Here is a 25,534-nt window from a genome sequence, read left to right as displayed (position 1 = left end):
ATTACGTTATTGCAAGGCATACTCGCATACAGGGTATCCCAGAAGTCGCGTGCTCCCCTCGCGCTTAAACCGCCCGAATTATTCACGTATGTATATTCAAATCAATACAAATGACGGGTCAGTTAAATGGAAAATGACGATGAAGACGCAGCCCTGTCACGGACGTAAATGACAGAGTAAACGCGCGAAGAAAAAAATATAGGAAACATTTTTATTAATTAATTCGCACGAATTTGGAATAATGGTGAAACCGAGGTTGTCTCTTTTTCTCTCTCTCTCTTTCTCTCTTTTAAACGAGATTAATTCAACGATTCCCCGAGGAGACAATGACAAACGTGCGGCGAGGGGAGCGAGATCTGGAACACCCGGTATATGCGCATAATAGGTCTTGATTAACGAAAAATCGTCATCTCCCACCGTCTTGACGTAGTTGACGGTCTCGGCGGTTGCCTCGGTGAGGGCCCGGCGTAGTCGTGACCGTCGCACCTGCGACAGCGTACGTGGACATAGTACGACGCCCTGGCCGCCCTGGGTGCCGGCGGATCCTGGGCCGGGCGCCGCGGCCATGGAGGAGGGCGCCCCCGTCGCCGCCATCGTCGACGAGGACGACTTGCACCACCACGGGAACTGGGTGGGCGTTATGCCGATATAACAACGTGGTTAATACATGTACTACGCCCACTTCTTCTATGAAACGGTATTTCGCGGTGCACGTGGACGACGTGACAGACAGCACAAGTGCAATATATAGCGTTAGACAGTACACGTGGTCGGTGGACGGATACACGGGACATCGGTTGCACCAACGGTTGCACCGCGCGGATTAACTAAACTTCGTTCGGCTCGGTCTCACTTCCGTCTAAGGCCTAACTAACGACGGCTGGAGAGTACTCTACCGTTACGTCCTACATACCAACTCAGGCAAACTTGATCAGGATAACGTCGTTAGACCTAACGGGAACGACCCCCTGTATGATTAATTCTGATTTTTCTTCCGAGTCACTCCGATCCCTTTCCCGATTTTGATCCCAGCCGCGATCACACAGACAAAGAAAACTCGGCTGATCCTGGCGACTGACAACGATGGCAACTGGGTTTAACGGTAAGATGCACCTAATCTCGGTTAATTATTATTACTATTAGATTGCAACAACAATTGTAATATCACAAAAGAATGAGTTTAATCGATCAGAGTTGACGCTAAATGTTAATAAAGTCCAGAGATTGGTAGATTAATTTAATGTGCCATCAATCCTGCTTAATCAGTGGTTGTTAACGGAAGAAAATTCAAGTTCTGCCTAAATAATAAACGCCGCCATAAACGAAGAAAGTTTATGTGATAATCACCCGTATTAAAACCAGCTGTAATGAAATAGACTTGGAAGATAAGCCCCAGTTATTAATTCTTGTCGCCTACTTCGCGCTGCCCGGATTACTCTCGCTGTAACGCAGACAGATCGAGGCGAGATTTAGCCGACCGCAGTTAGCGGTAACCAACGTTGGTGCAACCAGCCCAGAAATATAACAGACAGATGACGATCCCTTTCCCACGGCACGCGAGATATCTCTTCTTATCTCCCTCCGTATCACACAAGTTCCGTCCTTTCTACATCCGTCGTCCCTAAACAAGCGCCCCATCTACGCCGATTGCTAGTTCGGCGCTACTGCTAGACTAAGAGTCGGTCTACTCGAGATCAGCGGAGAGGCAAGTTCGAGTGTTCGCTCGAAGTGACAAACGCTAACGAGACGCAGCACAAAGTGCCACTATTGTCGCAATTGTCCCGCGTGAACGGGACTGCCTGGTGGCATCTTGTTTCGTGAGATTTTCCAAACTTCGAAGTTTCCACGTGGTACACCACTAATAAAGTGAAATAGAAAGTGTCAGGGGAAATTTTCACTTAACGCACAAACTCTAGCACTCTGTTTTTCGAATTCAACTAAAATACACATGGAAAGAGAATAATATTGTAATAACAGCATAAGTCTAATTAAATATTATCTTACTAATTCAATAATAATATTATTGCTGCTGTTCTATTTGGTTCTATTTGCCACAGAATACACACATTAAAGTGTATTTTATTTTCTTACTGTAATTTTTTACTTAAAAGCTTTGAAAAAAAATCTTTTTACGATGCCGTTTGTTAAAGCAACACTTTTTCATTTCAACAATTTTTATTTCCTATTTTTTAGAATTCATATTTCGAACTTTTTATATTGACTTTTATATTAATATGATCATATAAATTGAATAAGGTTAATAACATAAATAATATTTTATTAAATCAAAAATATAATAAATTATTTTATTAATACTAATATTGGATTAACAAAATTATTTTTAATTAAACTTATCTTCAAAGAAAAAAAAGTACCACTAGCAATTAGAAAAAATAAAATGAGAAAACATTTCATCTATGTATTATAAAAAAATAAACAATTTATCTTAAATAATAAGCTAAACATTATAAAAAATTTAATGCCAATTATTTATAGTAAATACGATTAAATAGACAAGAAAATAGTAACGTAAAAAGTAACAGTTAATACATTATTGATATATTATTAATACAAAACAGATATTGTATTATATATAATTATAACATATTACTCTATAAAAAAAATATTTAATAATGCTTAAATATTTAAAATAAAAATGTAAGTTTCATATTTATTGTATATGTATAAATAAAGAGAGGGAGAAAGACGGAGAAAAAGAGAAGAAAAGAGAGGGAGGGAGAAAGAGGAAAGTCTAATCACTATTCAAAGTTAATTATTATTTCAAGAACGTCTTAAGTAACGTTTTAAGATGTTAATATAGTTCTGTAATTGTTTTGTGACATTTTAAAGCAGTGCTTAAGATATTACTATATATAAGCACTTAAATAATGAATACTGACCTATATATTGTAATTATTTTGCTATTTCACTTTATTATTTATATTTTCATATACCTTATCTAATAATTTACGTAACTAATAAAATAATATTAACAGCCAATTGTTAACATTAATATAATTTATCTATGTAACAATTTCCACATATCGGCAAATGTTAAAACTTCAAATTTACTATTACGGCTAAATTTTATTACAGTTTTTAATATTTCCAGTTGCGTATATAACTTTACAAAAAATCTATGTAACAATTTCTATATACCGGGAAATGTTAAAATTTCAAATTTATCGTTACGACTAAATTTCGTTACAGTTCTCAATGCTTTCAGTTACGTAACTGTACAAAATCTATGTAACACTTTCCATATACCGACAAATGTTAAAGTTTCAAATTTATTGTTACGACTGAATTTTGTTACAGTTTTCAATATTTTCACTTGCGTAACTTTACAAAATTAATTACAAATACTTGAGCCTCTCAAATAAGTTGTCGCACCTGCAATCGCAAGAACTATTCTGTTTTCTCGGCATGACTCCCCGATTAACATCGATTATTCACTACGCGCGCACTTATTATGATTTATTGCGATGCAGGAAGTCATTCGTTTCGGTGCGGCGACATGACCGGCGTAGCGAGATTATCCTGGAAGGATATTGGTCCGCATGCGAATGGACTCGTTATTGTCTTCCTGTATACATATATTTCAGCCAGCGGCCGCACGCGAGCACCCACCGGGTTATATTCGTAGTCAACGAGCGAGTCAAGTAGGAGACAAGTTGCCAGGCAAGCAAGAGAATAGAAAGAGCCCTCCTACCGGGGTTGTGTACTCGACCTTCCCTCGTTACCCCAATATCTCGAGAACGAGGATAATATCCTCCCTACTTCCCATACTTTTCCTTCCCTTCTTCCCTCCTATCCCGTTCCACTTGACTCCTTCGAATGAGGGACTCGCGAGAGATCGTGCGAGTAAGTCGGCAGGTCTCGATTTGTCCGAGAAGTTCGTCCCGGTGCCATCAATATTTGTCCGGCTCCGGCTAGGCGTACCCTCGAGAATCTTGCCATCGCTCTTAATCTCCGTCAAACTTGAGGGATTGTTTTATCGCGTTTCTCCCTGTATTCTCACGGATGCTAACGCCCTCGAGTACACGCCAATCCTAACCAGCTGCTCGCCGCTTCGAGGAGCGAACGAGTGATCTTCACATCGGATTTGCCTCTCCGCTGACTTCGTGTAAACCTAAGGCCTAAGGGGGTTGCTAGACTAAAGACTGGGCTAGACTAAAGATTTCGGTTGTTTGTTCGGCTCGGAGAGGGAGGAGCGGGGGATAAAACAAACGACAATCTGAGGAGAGCACTCGGAGACGCTCGATGGGGTTGAAGGGAAGATGAGAGAGGCGGAAAGAAAAATAGAAAGAGAGAAAGAATAATGTGCGGGTATGCGATGTCGAAGAGATCGTCCCGGAAATGGCAAGTCGAAACCACGCGACGAAGTCGAGGGTGAGAAATACTTTCGCGGAGACCTGAGATTCCACCACCCGCGCAGATTTACGGCGCCGGATCCGGGGACGCTGGATAACGACAGATTAACGGATTGGCGCCTCTAATCTTATCGGCGGCGGCGCGTCACTTCCGCGCCGGCTGGAGCCGCCGCTCGTGCGTGAGATGAAGGGCTGGCGATTAACTCTTTGAACGCCGGAAGAGCAAATTTGGTTTCGAGTTAAACCCATCAGCCGTGATGGCGTAGAATCGTGAGAACTCGGTTATATGCAAGAGAAATCACCACCGTATTTTTCCTCGAATCAGGAACCTTTCGATTTAGAATCGAGTTTTTTTTCACAAAAATTCTATTCATCTAACTCTGCAAATTTAATACTACATATTTTGTCAAATATATATATTATTGATAAGAAAGTACTTGCTGAATAATTAAAAATCCAAGTTATTAAAACTCTATTTTATATAGACAACAAAATATTTTAACTACTTTTTATTTGATTTTAAATCGAATAAATAAAATTCATGATTTATTTATTGTGAATTTGCTACTCAAAATCTATTTATTCATTTAACTTTGTAAATATTAATATTACATGTTTTATTAAATAAACAGTGTTAATAAAAACTTAAAAAAATACATTAAGATAATTAAAATTTAATTTACATAAACAACAAAATATGTTAACAGCTTTTAATTTATAGTATTAATTTTAAATCGACTGAATAAAATAATGTTAATTAATTATTATTGATATCTAAAAGTTGTATCACAACAACAAAGGAAGATCGTCAATATTGGCATAGATTTCCTAATTAAGTCACTCTAATAATATCGCTTTATTTATGAAAAACTAAACATTGTATTATATTAATACTGATACAAGGATCTAATTAACTAATTAAAAAAATAAAAATTTGTAAATCATACATTCACGATTTTTATCTGTTTAAATAATGAAATCTACCAAAAACAAATTTTTCAAAGACGAAAATGAAATTTGCATAAATTTGTTTTGCATGTGGTATAAATTAAACAACAGCGAATATATTGATAATATTACATTATTGTGAAATCTAAATCGGTGTATTTCTTTGTTATTGAGAACAAATTATAAATTCATATTGAGAACAAACTATAAGTTCATAACATTTCAATAATTTTACCTCAAATAAGTCGTTAATTTTTATCTTTTTAACTCTTAAATTGCTTTTCTTTTTAGAATGTTCAATTCTTTTCAAAAGCTAAATTTCTTAGATGTTTATTTTTGGCAATATTGCGAAAACATTTATTATTATAAAATATGAAGGAGTATCATAAAAAGAATTGCTACACTATATGGTAGAAGACAGTTTCCACTAAGTATATATTATGTTTTCGAAAATTTTTTAGCCTTTGTTCAAGAAATATTATTCAAAAATAGAGTGATATGTCAGTATTGACGACCTTTCTCTATTTATTTTAAAAAGAACTAATATCGCGTTTAAAGGAAAAAATAGTACAAAACGGTAAAAAAGAATAATACTACAGTTTCCTTATTTCACAATCGGAAACATCGAAGTAAAAAATCAGATCACGTTCGCAAAGGATCATCTTGTGGGCTTTTTTCAGGGGTTGATATCATTACCGTGGGGGACCGAATTGCATTTTTATCACAATTCGGAGCCCTTTTTCGGAGCTGAAAGGTTGGGCGATCAATTTCGAGCGTGAAAGAAAACTCGACATCTAATTATACACGTTTTTGCAGACTCAGAATCGAAATCCGCAAGGATAATTCTTGTTGCAGAGGTAATTTTAACGTAATTTAATTCGCGTTTTCGTTAATAATTCCGCGCAAAACCATTCCGAATTCTAAATAAATAATTAATCTCCCTTGTACAAATAATCCCGCAGATATTCTATCTTTGTCACAATTAATATTCGCAATATGCCCGGCGATGAAAAATTACTGCCCACCTACTCTCCATTTGCCGACGGTTTACCGCGAGGTGGGCAGAATTAATGCGCGTAATAATCCGTGCCCGCAACGCGAAGAAACCCGGACGTTGATTAAGTTTCCCGCCGCTTAATTAGCCGCGCCTCGCTAATTACCAATCGTCCACTCGGCGTGGACTCCCGCGAGTTCCCAAGTTCGGATGAGCTTGTCGCGAAAATTGTCGTGGAACGTTACGAAGTTTTCTACGAGCGCGTGGAAGAGGATTTTCCGGGGTTCCAATCGAGTCGATCGACGAAGTTGAGCACGTAGAAGAAGTGCGGGGCTGGAACCCCGCATCTCTGTCTCTCTCACCGCGATAGCCGCTGCAATTCGAAAGCGATCCGCCGCGAAGTAAGGAAAAGTAGCGCGGCAATTTACCACTCAGAAGGGAGTAAATGGCAGTCTGCAAATTCTATCGGGGGTTGCGACTGTAATATTTCTTCGTTCGCGCGTCCTTCGCACGTAATGCATCTCGAGAGAGGAAGGAAGACCTAGATATTAGGATATAGGTACACCAATTCGTCACAGACGCGAATCAAATTAATTCAGATTAATGACCGTGATGTGAGCGTAAAGATGTACGCGTTCTATACGTGATGCAATAAATTAGATAATTACACGTAAACTGACTCGATCAACTTCCAATTAGCGCTCGCGGTGCTTCTAAATAAGCGATCGTTAGATCACAACGGTGAGTTGCCGCTAATTAAAAAGAAAAGTTATTTTTAAAAAACAGGCCCGGCTCTCTCTCTCTCTCTCTCTCTCTCTCTCTCGTTCTCCAAAAATAAAATTCGTCTTACGTCCTACGTTCATCTCGCACTTGAAAGTTTTTCTTGCCGATTAAGGACACGTGGCCATCTACGGTCGGTGATTTTGCGGAATGGTTCGGGACGCGAAACGGCTTGAAAAGTTATCCTTATGCAAATGTCGGCTATTATCCTTACGGGACCGGGCGCGAAATTAAAAGTTCCGCGGGAGCTAATATATGCGGAACGCGCGCAATGAAAGATTCAGATTCGGTTCCCGCGGGGGCGGCTCGCGGCCAGATTCTTTGTGCTTAATCCCGCATAATGAGAGGAGCGCGTCCGCGGGACAGATAGGAAACCGATGCTGCAATTTCCATCGCGTTGCTCCCCCCGTGCTTCGTGTCGCGCTTGCGTACCCCACCACGCGCGCCCGCTCGACGCATAATTAATGAAGATTAATATGTGAACCGCTGCGTTATTCATTTGCCATGCCTTCGGTTAATTCGCGATTAATCGATTTTGCGATTAATCGACGGTGGCTCAGAAATTTGAATGAAGTATTCTACATATTCTTGAAACTAGACCGTACGATAAATTGTGTTAAAGTTTTTTATTATCCTGGAAAAATTGTTTTGTTCGAATTTTCTATACTATATTGTATCGTTTAGATCAATATAATAAAAAAGCTTGATGACAATAAAAAATAAATTTTCGCACAAAAGAAATGTTACATTAACAGACGAAATAATCGAATTTTCGAGAAAAAAGATTTTTTTAAGTAAAATATTAGTAAAAAAACATAAAAAACACGTTTCGGGTCCCCGAGCAGCAAGATTAAAGCTATTTAAAAAACGTAGAATATTAAAGCTAAAGTATTATTATAAAAAATTTATTATCACGTAAAACAATGTTTCGCAATTAACGAAATTGTTCAAAAGATTACATTCCGCTGTTCAATTAAAAAGATATAATTTTTTTTACGCGCAAGTGATTATCTTTACAAGCCCGGCGTGAATTAAAGTTGGCTGAGATTTATAAACTGTCTGCCCAAACAATTAAGGTAATTTGTGATGGCGTGATACGCGGCTCTAAACGCAACTGAGCAACCAGTAATCGTGTGTAATCGCAAGGTAAGTGGGATTTATTAGAGTCAGCAAAAATTTCGCGCTACGCGAGACACTTCCGGGACTACGTTTTTTTTCCGTTCGTTAAGCAGAAGATAGAAAATTCTGGAAATTGCAGCGTTATACGCTCCGACACGTACGCGCCGACCATATTATTCAACACGAGCTGCAGATATGCATCTTGCACGTGCCCGCCCGAAGGTGTTTGCTGTCATCTTTGCATTTCAAGTTAATAATTTTAAAGCATTTATTCTGGAAAAGATTATCTCTAATTAAAAAAAAAATCGCGGTTCTAATTCTGATTTTGAAGTATTAAAGAACATACGTCGCCAACGTTTTATTGTCAGCGCAAAAATAATTAATTGGAGTTGTGAAATATACTTTTAATTTCTCAACAATATACGAATTACTGCCTTAAATAAACAATGAAAATATCATATTTAGATTAATTAATTCCACTTATAATTAATTCATGAATATTATATTAAAATATAACCATCGGGTATTTTATTACAGTAAACCAATTTTTATTAATTTTATTAAAACTTAATTTGTTTCAATTTAAAATTTTTCTTTTTGTTTTCTTTTTGTTTTCAAAATACGTCACGTAAGTGTAATCGAGACAAAAATTCTAGGATAAAAATTTTGTGATTGTTAATTCCTGAAAAAACATCCGAGATACATGTCGAGAGAACAAAATAAATAACAAACTGGTGCATTTTCGCATAACTAGGTTAAAATGTCTACATCTGGCAACGTGAACAGTTTTATATTAAAGCAATGATATATAGAAAAGAAAGAAGTCGAAACGAGAAAATTGAATCGCGAAAAATCGCGGAGACGTCGCTCTCAAAGAGAAATGCGATCCAAAAACTCAATTTTCGCATCTGCGAAAAAAAGTATCACCGCCCACGCGTTTAAATTTGTCATAATTAAAAACATGATAACAAACGGGGAAAAAAACGTATATCTACGCACTCATCTGCGCGTAATCAGAATGCAAAAGTAAAGCGACGTTACGCGAACATGCTGTTCCAAGTACTTTTTGATGTTTTTCGCTTCTTTTTCTGCTCATAAAAAAATTGTCTCCTTAATTCTCTCACGGTTAACGAAATGTAACATTCTATCGAAATTTTGCATAAAAATTGGCGAGACATCCGGACGGTTTCGAGGCACTTCATGAGAAAACAATGGACCTCGGGCGCGAGCAATTGCAGTGAGAGAGAATCATTGTGTAACTTGAAAATAAATATTTATAAACGATATACCGGCATAAAAAAATAAATGATGGCAGATATGTATTTCACGTGTGAACGATTTAGATTTTCAAATATTTGAGAATATCAATACTGTTGCAACGTTGATTGAAACAACATAGGACTGTTGATTGAGAATGTATGTACGTTTGTGCAACGGTATATCGCACGCATCACACTTGTACATACACACGGGTATCGTGTGTACCGTTCGATTGGCCGGCTCCGTATTTCACGGCGATTACTCAATTTGCGGAAAATGTCAAGGGGTTCCCTTCGGTCGCGCGGCGTATCTCCATAGCATGCATGAGGACGTACCCTGGTTGGCCATCAGCCAAAAACGTTCCCGACGGACCGCCTTAGCCCGCAGGCGCGCGTTTCCATGCGCCAAGGAGACATAATTAAACTAACAATGTCGCGAGAAACCCGCTCCCGACCCCCTTTCTCATACGACGCGGATCTCGTTTAATGACGACGGAAATTTGGGTTTGCTCTTCTTGTCCGAAAAAGAGTGAGAGACAGAGAGAGAGAGAGAGAGAGAGAGAGAGAGAGAGAATTTCCACTCAGAAACTAAGCAAATTACGAATGCGTTCAGAAAAAAATAGGGCGAGGCTGATGCGCACAGGGTGTCCCAGAAAATGCAAAAATCGTGCAAATTGTGTGCGAGTTTCCATTAGAAGAAATTTCATGTCGGGACTGATGATTGATTTAAGGGCGATTGACACTTCGTATGAGATAATAAGGATGATTGATGCTATATACGAGACGACTCAACTTTGGAATAATTTCAATATAAAAATTTTTTTAATTTGAACATTACAAATTAATTAATTTAAAAATATCGAAAAGAATTAATTTTAAAATTAAAATGACATTATAATTTTATCTTCTAGGTATGAGAAAATTCTACTTTGGCATTGTAATATTTGGGATAAATTCCAAACTGTAATATTAAAATTTCCAAATTATAATAATTAGTTAAAAAAATGTGTTATCTTCTTCTAAAATTAAAATAATACGAGATTATTTTATTTTCTATAAATAAATGCGATAAATTTACTTCAGAGCATTGCAACACTTAAAATAATTAAAAGCATTAATTTGTGTTATATTGATCTGCAAATTATAACATTTATTATTTCAAAACCGTAAACAATTTTATCTTCTTCCAGAATGTGTTAAATATTTTCAATGAGAAATAAGGCTGGCTAACGAGAAATTCTTAATTGCAAGTCTGCTTTATTAGATATTAATTCCTTTATCACAGTTAAAAAGTAAATTAGGAACAACGTTCGCGAGGTACATGGGGTGGAAAGAAACCCAAGGCGCCGCGCCTCAAGTAATCCCCTTATAAGAAGGTTGTTTTTACAGAGACTGCCATCTGTATCACGTCAGGATTCTACGACGCGGCAAAAAACCCCGGCAAGCAACGTATCGAACGTCGAGCAAAACGACGGTAATGTACTCCGCCGGTATTCTCTAGCTAACATTTAAGGGTGGTTTCGCCACTCGGCTCTTTCCACCCTCCGCCAGATGGCGGAAAGCGAGTTCCATCGATAAGGATACACATCGCAGACTTGTACCTTCGGCGGCAAGTAATTAACTCACGTCGCGTTAGTTGCAATATCGGAAAGCTCCGAATACAAAAATTCTGAATCTATTTTTAAATTTTGTATTTGCAGACCAATCTCTTCCAATTCGCAATATGCTTGATCGAGCTTCGGATTTTCGAATTCTCGCTTCTCTTTACGACTATTCGTATGCTCGTGAGAGTGACACACTATTACATCTTCCCAAATATTTTATTATGTGCGTTACAATTTTAAAAAAGTCTGTAAATACTTAGAGAAATACTTTAATACATCGGATCGTAGAAATATTGTTTTTACATATTTTCCTGGAAACTTCTCGGATTCTCGAATCCGTGAATTAACAATTTTGCACAGCCATATATATAAATTTCTGGGATGAAAATCCAAATCCGCTACGAAACAACGTAACTGCACGTGAAAAGTTATAAAAAAACAACCTAATGAACCAAAACGAAAAGGGACACATTCGAATGGCACATGAAACCTCGACAAACAACCCTTGTCGCATGCGACGTGACAAATGACCGAGCCTTCAACGGATAACGACGAGATCAGAATGGAAATAGCCGTCACGGATTTTTTTTTACGGCGGAAGCAACGCAAATTCACTATCTCGTAAAGCTCATACGCTGTATTCCGATCCCACAAAACCTGCTTTGACACCGCCGTATTCCTTTCCCGGCGCGTCGCGCTTTTACGATTCCGCCGGGCCTACGCCGGTAAAACCCCAACGACGGGGGAGAGAAGTGAACGAGGGGAGGTGAGTAGAGGGGGGGGAGAACAAAGAGGAAAAAGAGATCTGTCCCCCGGAGGAGATCGGGGGGATATGAGTTCGAACGAACGATAAAAGAGAAGCGAAATGTTACAAGACACATTCGACATATAAACGACACCACGAACACAATCATGACGTTCGAATAGGAACGCGTAACGAGTGTGGAAACACCAATAAAGGAGTTGAGCAACTTGACGGTAAAACAATGACACACTAGAGGAGACGAGAGAACACGCAGAGGAAATGCATGCGTGGAGAAAACCACGAAGTGCGACGACGAAGCTGCAGAAACGAGAAAGAAGGAGAAATCGAGATATCGTTGTCGCGTGAGAGCAATTACTTTTTCTTACAAAAAATTGTAACTTTAACTGCAACTCTTATCATAAATACCCTTAACATTATTATCGCTCAATGTTCTCTCCCGAGTTTGGAAGTTTTTGAAATTCTTCTTCTTAGCCGTCTTTGAATTATTTCTTCCATGCATCAACAAAGGCGGCCAAAAGAAATTCAAAAACTCTTCGGGAGGAAAGAGGCAACACTACAGAAAAATACAAAGGAAACAGAGAGCCTCCAGAGAGAGAGGAGATTGCTAGAGTGTCTCTATCTCGGATGTCATTTCTAGTTTACGTCTAGAAGGACAACAACGAGATACCCTCTCTCGTGGTTTGCTCCGGCTCTCATCCAACAAAACCGTTTGCCAATTAAACACAACCCTTTCTCCTTCTGCCTCTTTCCCGGAAACTAACCAACTCAACAGAGGAAGTAAAAACAAACGGCGCACACGTGGAGAAAGAGAAAACACTGAGATGGGACGGGGGGTGGGAAAAGGGTAGACAAAATTGGAGACACACGTGTGGGAGGGTTTTGGCGATGTGCTGTGGCGGGCACAGGTGACGCCGTCCACGACGTAAGAATACCAAATTGCAACGCACCCGGAGCACAATGGCGAAATGACAAATTAGACATCTGCCTCGAATTCGAAACGCGATTTTCAGATCCCGAGGGATCCGTTATACTCCACGCGATATACATATAAAACCCCGCTTGCGCTTTCGCTTTGTTAAGCCGCATAATTACGTGCTTATTCGCGTCTACACCGTTACATTATTTGCTGCAAATTGCAAGCTTGAAAACAATGCATACGTAATATTTATGCCACGGAACAAAATCCCTTGTTTTGCGGTCTCAATTGAAGAAATTAAAAGATTTAATAAAAGATGTTAAAAATCTTATCGATCTCAATCAAGGATTAAACGTTTATTGCAGATATATAGCGATTCATATAATTCACAATTTAATCAACTCCCATCTAAATCTGCCTCTGCCTCACGAAACGTGGTCTAGAATATTAAGCTGATCCCTCTCTTTTTTTAATTCCTAAAATTTCGACATCGATTTGAATAATCCGGCTTATCCAAAAGGATTTGTCTGTTTGCCGGAAAACGGCCACGACTAGTAGAAAACCAATTTGTTAATTCCCCTCCTTTATGGACTCAATTCTAATCAGGCGTGTCGTCGTCGTTGCACCGGAGTATTCTTGCGTCAGGGGCGGCTGGGGCGCCTCTCGTGCGTTAGGCTCGCGAGAAAGAGACAATATGATGACGGGGGTGGAGGAAGAGGTGGTTCGGACGCCACGGCTTACCTGTCGGAACTGTCGTATGCCGCCATTGATCCGCAGCGAGTCCGCGGCGATGCCGGCGATCCCGTCGCCCGGCTCGCGAAGCTGCCGTAGCGAGGCGGCGCTCGGCGCCGCGCCGGTGTGCAGCGGGCAGCAACAGCCGGAGCAACAACATGCGGACGCTTCCGGCTGCGAGCTCTGCCGTATAATGCGGGCGTTGGGCGACGTGGTGACCAACACCGGCGGCGGCGGTGCCTGACATGGGCAGCAGTGGTGGCCGCTCTTCACGCTCTCTCTTCGGAAACAGAAAATATTACACGTGGCTTTCACATATACACACACACAACGCGCGCGCGCGCGCATCTTTAAAATCCGATTTTTCGCTCCCCGAGTGCTTCTAACTTGGTTTGGGATTATTGCTTGACTCGTTTGAAGTGAAACGCGTAATTCTTTGAGGATCGGCGATCAATAATCCGATTTTAGTGATCTCGCAATTTCGGAAGAAAGAGACTCCGCTGGCGATCGGCGAAGTGCTCAGTTAACCGCATTTCAAGTGACATTCAAAGTTGCCTTCTGAGGCAAGAAATTTTTTAAAACGAGAAAAATAGTATAACGTACATCACGGATAATTTTATCGATTCCTCAAAGAGTTAAACGAACCACTTAGTTTTCACTGTTGGGAAACTACGTTAACTTCTGATTATTCACTTTATCTCCTACTAGTAGATAAAAAACGAAATTAACTTCCGTAACGAGCTTTGGTATCGCACTGCTCTCATTGTCTCTGAAAACGTTTTTCTCAACTTTTATTTTGAAATCAACGTTGAGTGCGCGTAAGTTAATATTTAGCGACATGACACAATTAATATCACATCGTAAGAGAATACTAATAGGGAGAAAAGCAAGGGAGAGAGAGAGAGAGGGGGGGGGGATCTGATATGATACCGCCGCGATGGCTGCTTTCGCGTTGCATATAGTGTCTGAAGATTGTACGGTTCACGGCTGGCGTGGACCATAAAGTTAAACTGACAGTCTCGAATACGTGATCCGATATTGCACATGGCCTACTCGTCCGTGGACTAATTTCACTGAGGACTGCTTCAACGCTAAACTTGCCCTGTGCAATTGGTGCTTGAAAAGTCCCTTTCGGCTGCAGACGTGAGTATTAATAATTATTTCAACGCCAAGTCGTCTTGAATAGTTCCCATGTTGTAAGCAACATTGTTACAAATTAACAGAAACTTTTTCAAATTGAAAAACTATATAGTTCAATTTTCTATAAACTCTGGCAAACGAAAATTCAAGTAATTTTAATTATACTTTACCTTAAAAGTTGCACTTGCAATTAATTATTTAATGTTATTTTTACCGTTGCTTAATGTTATACAATTTTATTTCTTTCTATTATATTTTAAGAGAATATCAATTCGAAGATGTTGAGAAAAGCATAAGGAGTATGATATATCTAGAGCATCCCGAATACATTGTGTGAACAAGAGATTGCTAATGAAATTAACACGTGAGATTCCAGCGAATTCCGTTAGTCGGACGCCTAACTCGATTTAGTGAGATGTATTTGGCATAATTCTTTGTACCTAAAGTCGCTTTAAGTCAAGAGCCCTCGGGCTTGCAAGACAGGTGGTCTGTCATAATTGGAGATGCTATTAACTATCGTGCACCGCGACCTTCGGTGAAAACTGAAGTTCCTCTGCCGGGCTCGCGAATGGCTCCTTAGGATAACAATGGATCTTTTATTCATGACTCCCGATATACTTATTTTACGTCGCAGTCATAAAAGACGTGTTTACAAAAGCATAAACTTTGTCGATAAATGAATACGATATCGTGTACAATGATAGTGCTGCACCAGCCGGAATATCCGACCTCCTTGTAATCTCGCTTGTGAAATTACGTATTTTGTAGGCACTGATACAAAATCTTTTCAGAGCAGCGATCTTCGAATTCTCTTCATTAAACTTCCTACGGTATGAGCCTTAAATAGGTGTCTTAACACAAAATAAACTTGAAATTAATCTAAGTTTCGCTACTCCTGCATCTAAAGTCCTTCAAACTTTATTGCAATCTTTTCGATCTTTTATGCTGGAATATAACCGTCAATGTTTCTGATTTATTTTTAACTTTAACGTTCTCTGCCGCGTTCTGCATGTCATCTTATAACGCATGAGCGTTTATAACTCAACGTGAACTCGACCCTTCTGATGAAAATTTAAATGGGAAACTTAGTCCATGATAAATTTAACTAGCTGGCTAACAGCTACAAATGCAGCGGCTGAAAAGGTCAACGTGAAATGAAAAGATTCGAGAAAGGTCAACGACGGCGATTTTCACGTTGGAAAACTCCTGGCAATGCCATATTTTTTATATGCCACTTTCCACCCACGGCAATCCCCGGTGTACATTTCCCGGTATCCGAAGGGGTTACGGGACGACATAAAATTCCGCGACTCAACTTTTGACCCGGTAAACGAGATCGTCCTGGAAACACGCGATGACGACGAGAAATTCCCCGGACCCGGTGAAGAGAGAAAGGCCTCTTCTGCTCCTCGTTCGAGGTAACAAAGGCGTCGCATTTTTCCGGGAGCGACGCATTTCTGGTAGAGGACAGCGATTCCCAGCGAATTGCTGGGTACACTTAGATAAAAGTGGTCGGATTCGCAGCCATTTCGCGAATAGATTCTCCTCCCTTGTTCGCGGCCTAGATAAAAATCCATGTACGCTCCCATAAATACAAGGCTCCCTAATTTAGAAATGGCCATCCCTCTCTCTCAAGAGAGATTAACAAAAGAATCCGAGTTAAAATTTTACTCAACTTTCGACCTCAATTGAACCTTTTAACGTCTTACTTCATACCTCAAAATAGTTATCAAAACATTTTCCACTTTAAGATTAAAAGAAAGTACAATTTCTTAAAATTCTCCGCATACTGCATTATAATCAATTAAACATAGAATCAAAGAAATCTTTTTCATACCTAAAAAATAATCTATTGTTATGCGGTTTTCTTTTGATTCTAAAGGATTTTCTTATGACATTAAGATTTCAAAAAGATATTTTATCTAAATCTAATGGAATTTCTTTTTCTCATAACTATCGATAACCTTATCTCTAACATACATCATAATATTTTAAACTAAATACTTTTTAAAATCTTTCTAATTTGCAAAACCTTTAACTAAACTACAATAGATAAGTCGTAATAACAGAATCGTGATGCAGTAACTTAATTTCAGTTATAACTTACTTTTGATTATTACCATTAATATATAATATTGATTGTGCAATTCTAATTACTTTCGCGACAAGCTTTTTTTATTTCCTCGGTGGGTGAATTTTAATCGCGAAAAACGCTGCCATCTCGCGATTGGTAATAAAGTCATCCGTTCGTGCGGACTCACCATGAGCTTATATCTTACATATTCTTATTTTAAAAGGCTGTTTGGATTATTATAATAAAATTTCCCACACAGAAATGTATTCCAATCGCATTCACTCTTTTATAAAGAAATACATTTTAAAGAGGAAAATATTTCATGGAAGATCTTTTACTTAGAGGAAATGCTCAGAGAAATTCCCCGCTTATGAATAGAATATTTTTTTAAAGGAGAGCGGATAGAGTGTTTAAATAAAAAAAGAAAAATAATATATATATATAGGCGTAAAAAATCTAATAGAAATTAAAAGATAAAATTTTGACTCGGAAATTGAGATAACGCCTTACGAGGAGACTCCTCTTGATGTGAATGGCAACATTTTCATGCAATTGCGGAATTGCAACGTTTGAATATACTCGCGATTGGACGTACAATGAATATCGGAAATCTTCTATGCATGTTCTACTGCACCTGGGACATCATAGTCTCAATAGTATGTCGGGAGTAGCGTGCCGCGTAGTGGCTCGTTGAATAAATAACACAAAGATGGCATAACGAAATCATAAGCAATATCGGAAACGTAGAAAACGAATTCTTGCTTCGTGCGGGTTCTCCGCCTCCTACCGTCCGGAACCGTCTGGAACAATATCCGATTCTGTTCAACGTACCAACGCAAGTTTACGACGTCGGGGCGCGGTCGGACTAATGTTCGCGGAGTAGTTAAACTTTGCCAATTACACGAGTCGAAACTTTCTATGCGTGTTTAAAAGCCGCGTACGACTGCCATGTTCTTCTTTCGACACATGCTAAATTCTCATGGATTAGCACCTGTCCTGCAATGCGAATGTAAATAACGCCAGGTTAACGATTCGTTTTCAGTGACGCGCGCATGAACGAGCCACAATCGTCATTCGTGTAAACAAGTAACTTCCTTCTTTTTCTTCATTTTGCTGGACGTACTGTAATCTAATGGTAGCGCTAAATTTAGCGGTTCCTTGAAAAGTATAAATACGACTGGTAGCAGTAATAGAACTTTTTACTTTGCGCTACTTTTAATCTGACGTATACTCGTTTTTAATATTAATTACGCGGACATGTAAAACTACGCTCGTGCGCTCGTCTCACATTTCTGGCTGAATAAATGGCTATACTTTTTCCACGTACGTGTATTAACAAACAAGCGAAACCGTACGGCGGAGCGGCTCATGAAACATAAATGTCACTGCCATATTGATGATCGGACATATGAAACGACTATTTCCACGTGCCTATATCATCTCTTATTATTAAATAAGAAAAAGTGAAGTCATATCGAATGTTTCCCTTTTGCGGTGAAGGCCACCGTATGTTTAGCGTTGCGTGTAATGAAAGAAAAACTGTAATACGACATCGTGTAATTTTCGACGGAAATGAAAAAAAAAGTCCAGCGTTTGGAGAACAGTGTTATCTCGCTTTTCTGGAATTTTTATCTCTCTCTTTCTCCGCGGCACAAAGAAGTAATTTATTTTCTGTTACACAACGCGGAACTTCTTACACAGTTGCGTTTGGGCTGTTATTCTTTTTTTCACGCAAAATTTACCTGGAGACGCTGCGGGCCAAGTGAAGGGCCGAGGTGGGCGCAAGGGAATCCCTTCGGTCGCACCTGCATCTGTACTGATGCGACTGTCTGGAGGACCGGTAGGATGTCGGCTGCGCCTGCAACTGCGACTGCTGCACCTGCGGCTGCTGGAGCTGCGGCTGCGACTGCGGCTGCTGTTGCTGCTGCGGCTGTTGCTGCTGTTGCTGCTGCTGCTGAATCTGCGACGATTGCGGCGGCGGCAGTGGTTGCGGCTCGCCGTCCAGCCGGCAGTGAAGCTCGATGTCCGGTACCGATCTGGTAGCCGGGTCCTCGTTGGTGCCGCTCTCCTCGGAGCCGCCGAGCCCGGACACGGACAGCTGCGGCGAAGCGACCAGAAAGGTCGCCCGGTCCTGCCGCGTGAGAACCGGCTTGCCCTGAGACGCCGCGGCCACCACGACCGGCGGCGGCGGCGACCTGCCCAGCAGAGCCGCCGTCTCCTCGTTACTCCCATAATCGGTACCGGCACCACTTTCCTGCCCGACCGCGTTGCCGTTCGTGTTCATCTCGTGCCGGCTAGTAGTCCGACTGCTACGTTACGTTGTCATCTTCTGGAATGGGAAAATCAAGAAGCCATTAGGGACGAGATCTCCACGGCAGAGCCGCAAATCCGGGTCGTAATAAAACATGTCGCGCACGTGAGTGAGGGGGATTTGTATATCTCAAGGCAGGCTCGATCTACGAGATCACGATGAATACAAAGGTTACACGCCGATTTAAATAGACAACAATCTCCATGAAACTTTGATCCCCCCCCCCTTTTTTTTTTTAACTTAATTTAGTTCAAGCGTAGAGGAAAGAATGAAATAATCGAGGGACAAAAGAAGAAAAAATTCAATTCGCTAAAGCCGTGAAATTGCGTCTGGAGTTTTATAAATCCGCTTGAGCCACTCTCGCCTCATCGTTCGCTACACTTCCAAACTGCGAAATTGGAGATTCGAGGGGTAGAGGATGTTGACGGAATCAGCGGTGGAGGCACGAGCTCGAGAGATCTACGTGAATATCGGTTTCCGGGCCGCCGCCGCTGAGCGGTAGTCATGGCAAATTTCGAGTATCACCTTTCGAAAGTGCTCGGGGAGATATCGACCGCAGACGCGGTCGTGCTTCGGCCCGGTTTGTGGCCTTTCGAGATTTCCGGTGCGAGATGCGCCCCGGCCGCGGCCGGCCGCAAGATTTACCGAGCCAGAGCATCGTCGTTGCAACCCGGTTGATTGTACGATGTTGACGAGCCTCGTCACCTACATGTGTATGTACATACGTTAATATATAAGGGTATGGTCCATATAAAATTTTCTCGCTTCGCGGAAAGTGATATACGAGGACGTAAACGGTAAACCGGAATTATACATTTACGACACTCGCGCTCCTGCAAGTCCGGTATATGAATTTAAGAGGAGCGAGAAGGGCACGAATAAAATCAATGTACAATTAATATTGTACCGGATAATATTGTACTTTGATCAAAGTTTTACGTCGCGGGGAAAAATTTTTGGTGGCCCATCGTACAATTTTCATTGGGAAGTAAGGCAGTTATCCGAGGAATTGCAAAGTAAAATTGCTTACTTAAACTTCCCCGCCCTCTCTCTCCTTCTCTCGGATTTAATGAAAAATCCGCAGCTTCCGAAACATTGTTACAACGTTTATAATAACTGTGTCCTTGCCGACTTAATTTTACACTCGACTACTTGCGCTAATTCGAGGAAGTCATTAACACCACTACGGACACTTTTTGTAGAAACTTTTGTTCCTTTAACGGTCGCAAAAATTGGATATTCGGTCATTAAAACGGCGCCGTTAGTGGAGTAATCTCGCGACATGGCACGATTGCATAAAAAACCTTATTAGTACAATTAAGTGATCGTTAAGTGTATAAAGCGAACGATTGTACAAGCAAGATTACGACTGACATTAAGAGCAACCATAAAGACGAAACTGTATCTATTAGACCAGGTGTTGCGGATTTGCTACTACGCTGAAAGAGCGACACCGTTGCCAAATTAATTTAATACATCATTGTATCACAAAACCTCTCTAGTCCATAAGTCTTATAGTCTGCTTCTGTAGATTGGCAGAACGTAAGCCAAGATAATTTCAAATTAATAAAGAATAAAACAGCGAAAGTTTCATGTAATTTATTCTTTTTACTCCATTTTACCCATCGTCTTTTGTACTTAATTTTGTACACACATATTTGTATTGTATTGAAAAAAATCTTTTGAGATCTCTTAAGAATTTATCATCAAAATGATATATTATAAAGTGCACACGATTAGAGTAAACATGATTTTTTGTTTATTACGACTGGGCTTGACATTTTATAATTAGGATGTTGATAAATTTAACTACAAAATTTTGATTAAAATTTTCTGTTCAATTTGTAAAATTTCCAAATGTTTTACTATAATTTAATTACAATTTAACAAATTTAGAAAATATATCGAATTAAATAATTATATGTCAGATTTTTTTTCAATATAAAGCTAAATGTACAATTAAATAAACTATTATTTTTTTTTGTAAAGATTATGCACTGAAAAAGTCCTCATTAAATCAACGAGACGTATGTCTTTTAGCAAGGTTTATTTTTGTAAGACCAAATAGAATTCTTGATTATCACAACTAGATTTGATATACAGGTTATAGCAAGAACGTTTGATAGACTTAACTATAAATATTTGATTAGGATTTTCCGGTTGGCTCTATAAAACTTCTAATTATAGCAGTACACAACACCGCCGACAGATAAATGCAATGATGTCTTATTCCTCGTGATTAAAAGAAATCACATAGAATAAAAAAAACGTAATATTAGGAGATTTTTTACCGATGTAAAATAATTCCTATCTCTTTAAATGCAAAAATTTAAGCTTGTAATAAAAGATGTATATTATAATAGAGTTTTTTGGTTCTGTTTATTATGTATATTAATTATTTACGTAATATTTAATATTAATAATTAAATTAATTAAATTAAAATATATGTAAATTAATTCAAAAATATGATAAATTCTGAAAATTATTTATGTCAAAATGTACTGATATAATAGCAACTGAAATATTATTAGGAACATCAAAACTTGTAATAAAAATATTTTTTGAAGTCTAGAACGACTTAATTAACCGTATAGAAGAAATTTTTATAAAAGTGCACTTTTGCAAAACATAGTTGATTAAAAGAATAAGGCAGCAATTTTTTTTGTAAAGTACATTACAGCTTTTTGACGCACCCAGAGCCGACAACGAGGACGTAGCAGTTACACGGCTCCAAACAAAAAAATTAATTATAAAAATATTTTATAACAATTAGGAAAATGCACGTCCTCCTGCGAATGATCGATCAATCGATTGTACATTACGATAAGATATTTCCAGCCAAATTTGGTGGAAATCGTCTTCTGCGTTTAGGCATCAGGTGCATAAAACAATAAAAAATAATTTTTTAAATATTTATAACAATTAGGGAAATGCACGGCCGCGAATGATCGATCAGGCGATTGTACGTTACGGAAAGATATTTCCAGCCAAATTTGGTGGAAATCGTATTATGTGTTTAGGCGTAAGGCGCATAAAACGATAAAAATTAAATTTTTAAATATTTATAACAATTAGGAAAATGCACGTGTTTTCGCGAATGATCGATCAGTCGATCGTGCGTTAGGACAAGATATTTCCAGCCAAATTTGATGGAAATCGTATTCTGCGTTTAGGCGTGAGACGTATAAAACGATAAAAGTTAATTTTTTAAATGTTTATAACAATTAGGAAAATGCACGTGCTTTCGCGAATGATCGATCAGTCGATTGTGCGTTAGGACAAGATATTTCCAGCCAAATTTGGTGGAAGTCGTATTCTGCGTTTAGGCGTGAGGCGCATAAAACGATAAAAATTAGTTTAAAAAATTTATAACAATTGGTAAACTACAAGTCCAGCCAAAGATCGATTATGTATTATAATGACTAAATCCTATGCAAATTTTTAAAGTTCATTAAAAATCTTATAGCCAGGAAATTTTTAACGTTTGATTGAATGGTATCTCCTGGAAACGCGTATATGACATCGGCCCTGGCCGCTCGGTGTTTGGCTGCTGCCTTTGGCTGCTAGCTTCAGCTACATATCATCTGGTAATTCCTGCATGATTTCTGTTTCGTTCATTTTCCAACAAACATAATTCTGGTAGAATCCATCAGAATTCCAAATAATTGAATCAGACTTTCTTTTCACTGTGACTAACATCATTAATGAAATGCACTTCATATATGAGCTGCAAATTTTCCTGTCTCGTGCTTTAAAGAAGAAAATCTTTTTCTCCTTCTATACACCGTATCTATCCCATTAATAACGAGATGAGTAAGGAGATGAGGAGGAGTCGCGAAGTGAATATGACAATGTCGCGTTTATCATTCCGGGTCACATGCACGATACGTCTACGCGCGCGAGCAACGCTAAGGCTGAGAAAAACAGACGTCCGACGTCTTATAGTACATATATAGCGTGGAAAGGAGGAAAAGTTTACGGTCGCCCTGGAATATAATGTCGCCCCCCGGAAGCGACACGGTATTACCGCCGCACGCGGAAGTGTTACTCCAGGCGACGCGGAACACGGGATAAGAAAGTACGCATCGCGTAAGTCGGGCGTACAGGCTCTTATGCGCGCCCTCCTTCTCCCTTCGTGCGTTCAATTTTTCAGCAGCCTCGCCCTCGCGCGCGTTACTTCATATCCCCGAGAGGGAGAGCCCGTGTCTCGCGGAGTAATCCCTTTTGCCGTCGAAGTACACAGGAGGCGAGGCGGTGTCGTTGCGCCGGCATTAGAGTGCAGAACTTCTCTCTAACGGCCGATCATGCAATTTCGTCGTTTCGCGTGAACGTTATCGAAATTGCAAAGTACTCGAATAAACGTTACGGCGACGGTATGCTCCCGTTGATAATCTACATCGAGCATGAAATGGCGCAGAGACAGATTGGCGGTGCGGTAACGGGAATAGCGTGAGCACGCGAAATTCACATTTGCAATTATCGCCGGGCCTTACGTTTCGCGAGGCGCGCGTTGTACCGAGATGGATGAACCCCCCGTTAAAAAAGATTAACGGATATTACCTAACGCATTAATTCAGCGACGCCCCGTGTCAAAGCAATATCCGCAATTCCTGCTGGCACCTCGGCACCGAAAACTCGCCAGCGAGGAGCGAGTTCTGCCCCTCCCATCGCGTTAAAAGTGTCAGGTCATTAGGAGGGTCACCGGAGGATAGGCGTGAATAATTAAAAGGGTAAGTAGATCATGATGACTTGCATTATATCCTAACATATGTGGGGTAGGTCATGCTATTCGTGGATTAAGTAAAGCTTTCGCGCGTCGCGCGCGAAAGAGAGAGAAAGAGGGAGAGGGAAAGAGAAAGAGAGGAGTACAAGGTCGTGCATTTTCCCTCCCTGCTTGGGCTGACACGGTATCAGACACCGAACAGATAGGTGGTTGATCCTAGCACGCGAACGCGCTTCGATTCTCTGTGGAATGGATCAGTCCGGGTGACTTTATGGATGCGATCACGGCTCGCGCGAGCTCGTTAAGGCCGCACCCTCTCTCTCTCTCTCTCTCTCTCTCTCTCTCTCTCTCTCTCTCTCTCTCTCTCTCTCTCCTCCCCCGCCACTCTTTCCGAGTTCGTAATTAGAGAACGAGGAGTGTGCACTTTGCAATTTATACCCCGACAGTCGATGGTCGTCACTGTTAACAAGGTGGAATTTGTCACGCTGGCTTAACCCTTTCATTTCGACTACGGTTATTGAGTATTTGGTATCGTAAAAAAGTTCAAATATGAAAAGAAATGGAGAAAGAGGTGTGGGAAGAAACATGAAAATTCAGGCGTTACTTCACGAATGACTTATTTTATGAATGCATATTATATAAAGACTGTCCAGCAGCTTCTACACGGAAAAATCGATTTTGTATTGTCGATTTAACATTGAACCAAGTTAAACAAAGATCTTTTGACCGTGATCGGCTTTTCTCACTTCGGACAATCAGCCACGCATCAATGGTGCGGGATTGACTCCCCTTCGGACCCTTGACATTCAGCTTTTAAAATTTATATTATAAAAATCTGTAATAATCCATTTAACTCCAATATGGTCAATCTATTTATATATAACGCGAATAAGCAGTGAGGGTTCATTAGATTTCTGACTATTTTAATGATTTTATGTATTAAAACTAATAACCTTTAAATATAATAAAATAATTCTAATGCATATTTTATATAATTTTATAAATTGTTTCTGGATCCTGCTAATTCTGTTAATCTCTCTTTTATATGTTTTTCTATCAATTTTTACATTTTTCATTGTGCAAGTTTTATTTCGGTGCCTAAAATTACGGAAACAATTTTAAATTCGATATTTTTCAATTATTGATATATATCCTTTAGAGAAATTTATATAAATTGTCACTCTTTATATACTTTTCTTGAAATAAAAAAACATCGAATTCTGATTAAAGGGGATAAGGTGAATCAATTTGTCAGTTTGTTGTGAATAGCGCAGCGAAGTATTACAACCTGCGTAAAATGCTTATTCTCTTTCTGGGGAGTATAAAAGAATTAGCGGTACACAACATCGACTGATACATAAATATAAAGGAATAATAAACAACAGAGTATAACGAAATACAAGTGCTTAGCTCATGTATTTTTTGTTCAGCTTGATTGTCTTATAGAATGACTATGTATTTTTTTTTAATACGATAAGGGTATCTAAATTTTATATATATAATATATGTAAAATAAAAAATTTGAAAAGGGAAATATTTATTTTCTTATATGTGTATATGTGTGTGCAAGAAAATAAATATTTTATTTTTTAAGTTTTTTATAGCAGTAAATGGTATAAAGTTTTATTATTTATCACAAACGCGTAGTAATGTCTGATAAATTAAATTTTTGGTATGTAATAAATTTTTAAGTATTTTTAACTACTTTAAATAGATAAAGAATATGTTATAAGGCATTTTTGGTAATCAAATTGCAAATTATGCATTTATATATTTAGTTGCAAATTATACTAT

At 39.2% G+C, this 25,534-nt stretch overlaps 1 protein-coding gene across 7 annotated transcripts in view; it reads right to left on the bottom strand.

Moving 5' to 3' along the window:
* LOC105835685 (small conductance calcium-activated potassium channel protein) overlaps window positions 1-25,534 on the bottom strand; it is a 204,332-nt gene that overhangs the window by 117,648 nt on the left and 61,150 nt on the right. For 4 of the 7 annotated variants that reach the window (XM_036287368.1, XM_036287367.1, XM_036287366.1 and 1 more), the window contains exons 2-4: window positions 18,448-19,034; window positions 13,501-13,771; window positions 418-627 (exon numbers count right to left, since the gene is read on the bottom strand). In XM_036287368.1, coding sequence (XP_036143261.1) covers window positions 418-627; window positions 13,501-13,771; window positions 18,448-18,989 — 1,023 coding nt within the window. In that variant the 5' untranslated portion in view covers window positions 18,990-19,034. Of the gene's footprint in view, window positions 1-417; window positions 628-13,500; window positions 13,772-18,447; window positions 19,035-25,534 lie in introns of those variants that run through there. The other 3 variants (XM_036287370.1, XM_036287372.1, XM_036287369.1) reach the window with 2 other exon arrangements.

Source organism: Monomorium pharaonis, chromosome 5, assembly GCF_013373865.1.
Source record: "Monomorium pharaonis isolate MP-MQ-018 chromosome 5, ASM1337386v2, whole genome shotgun sequence".
Lineage (NCBI taxonomy): Eukaryota > Metazoa > Arthropoda > Insecta > Hymenoptera > Formicidae > Monomorium > Monomorium pharaonis.
Note: the sequence above shows the minus strand (reverse complement) of the source record. Positions and strands in the feature narration are given on the sequence as shown.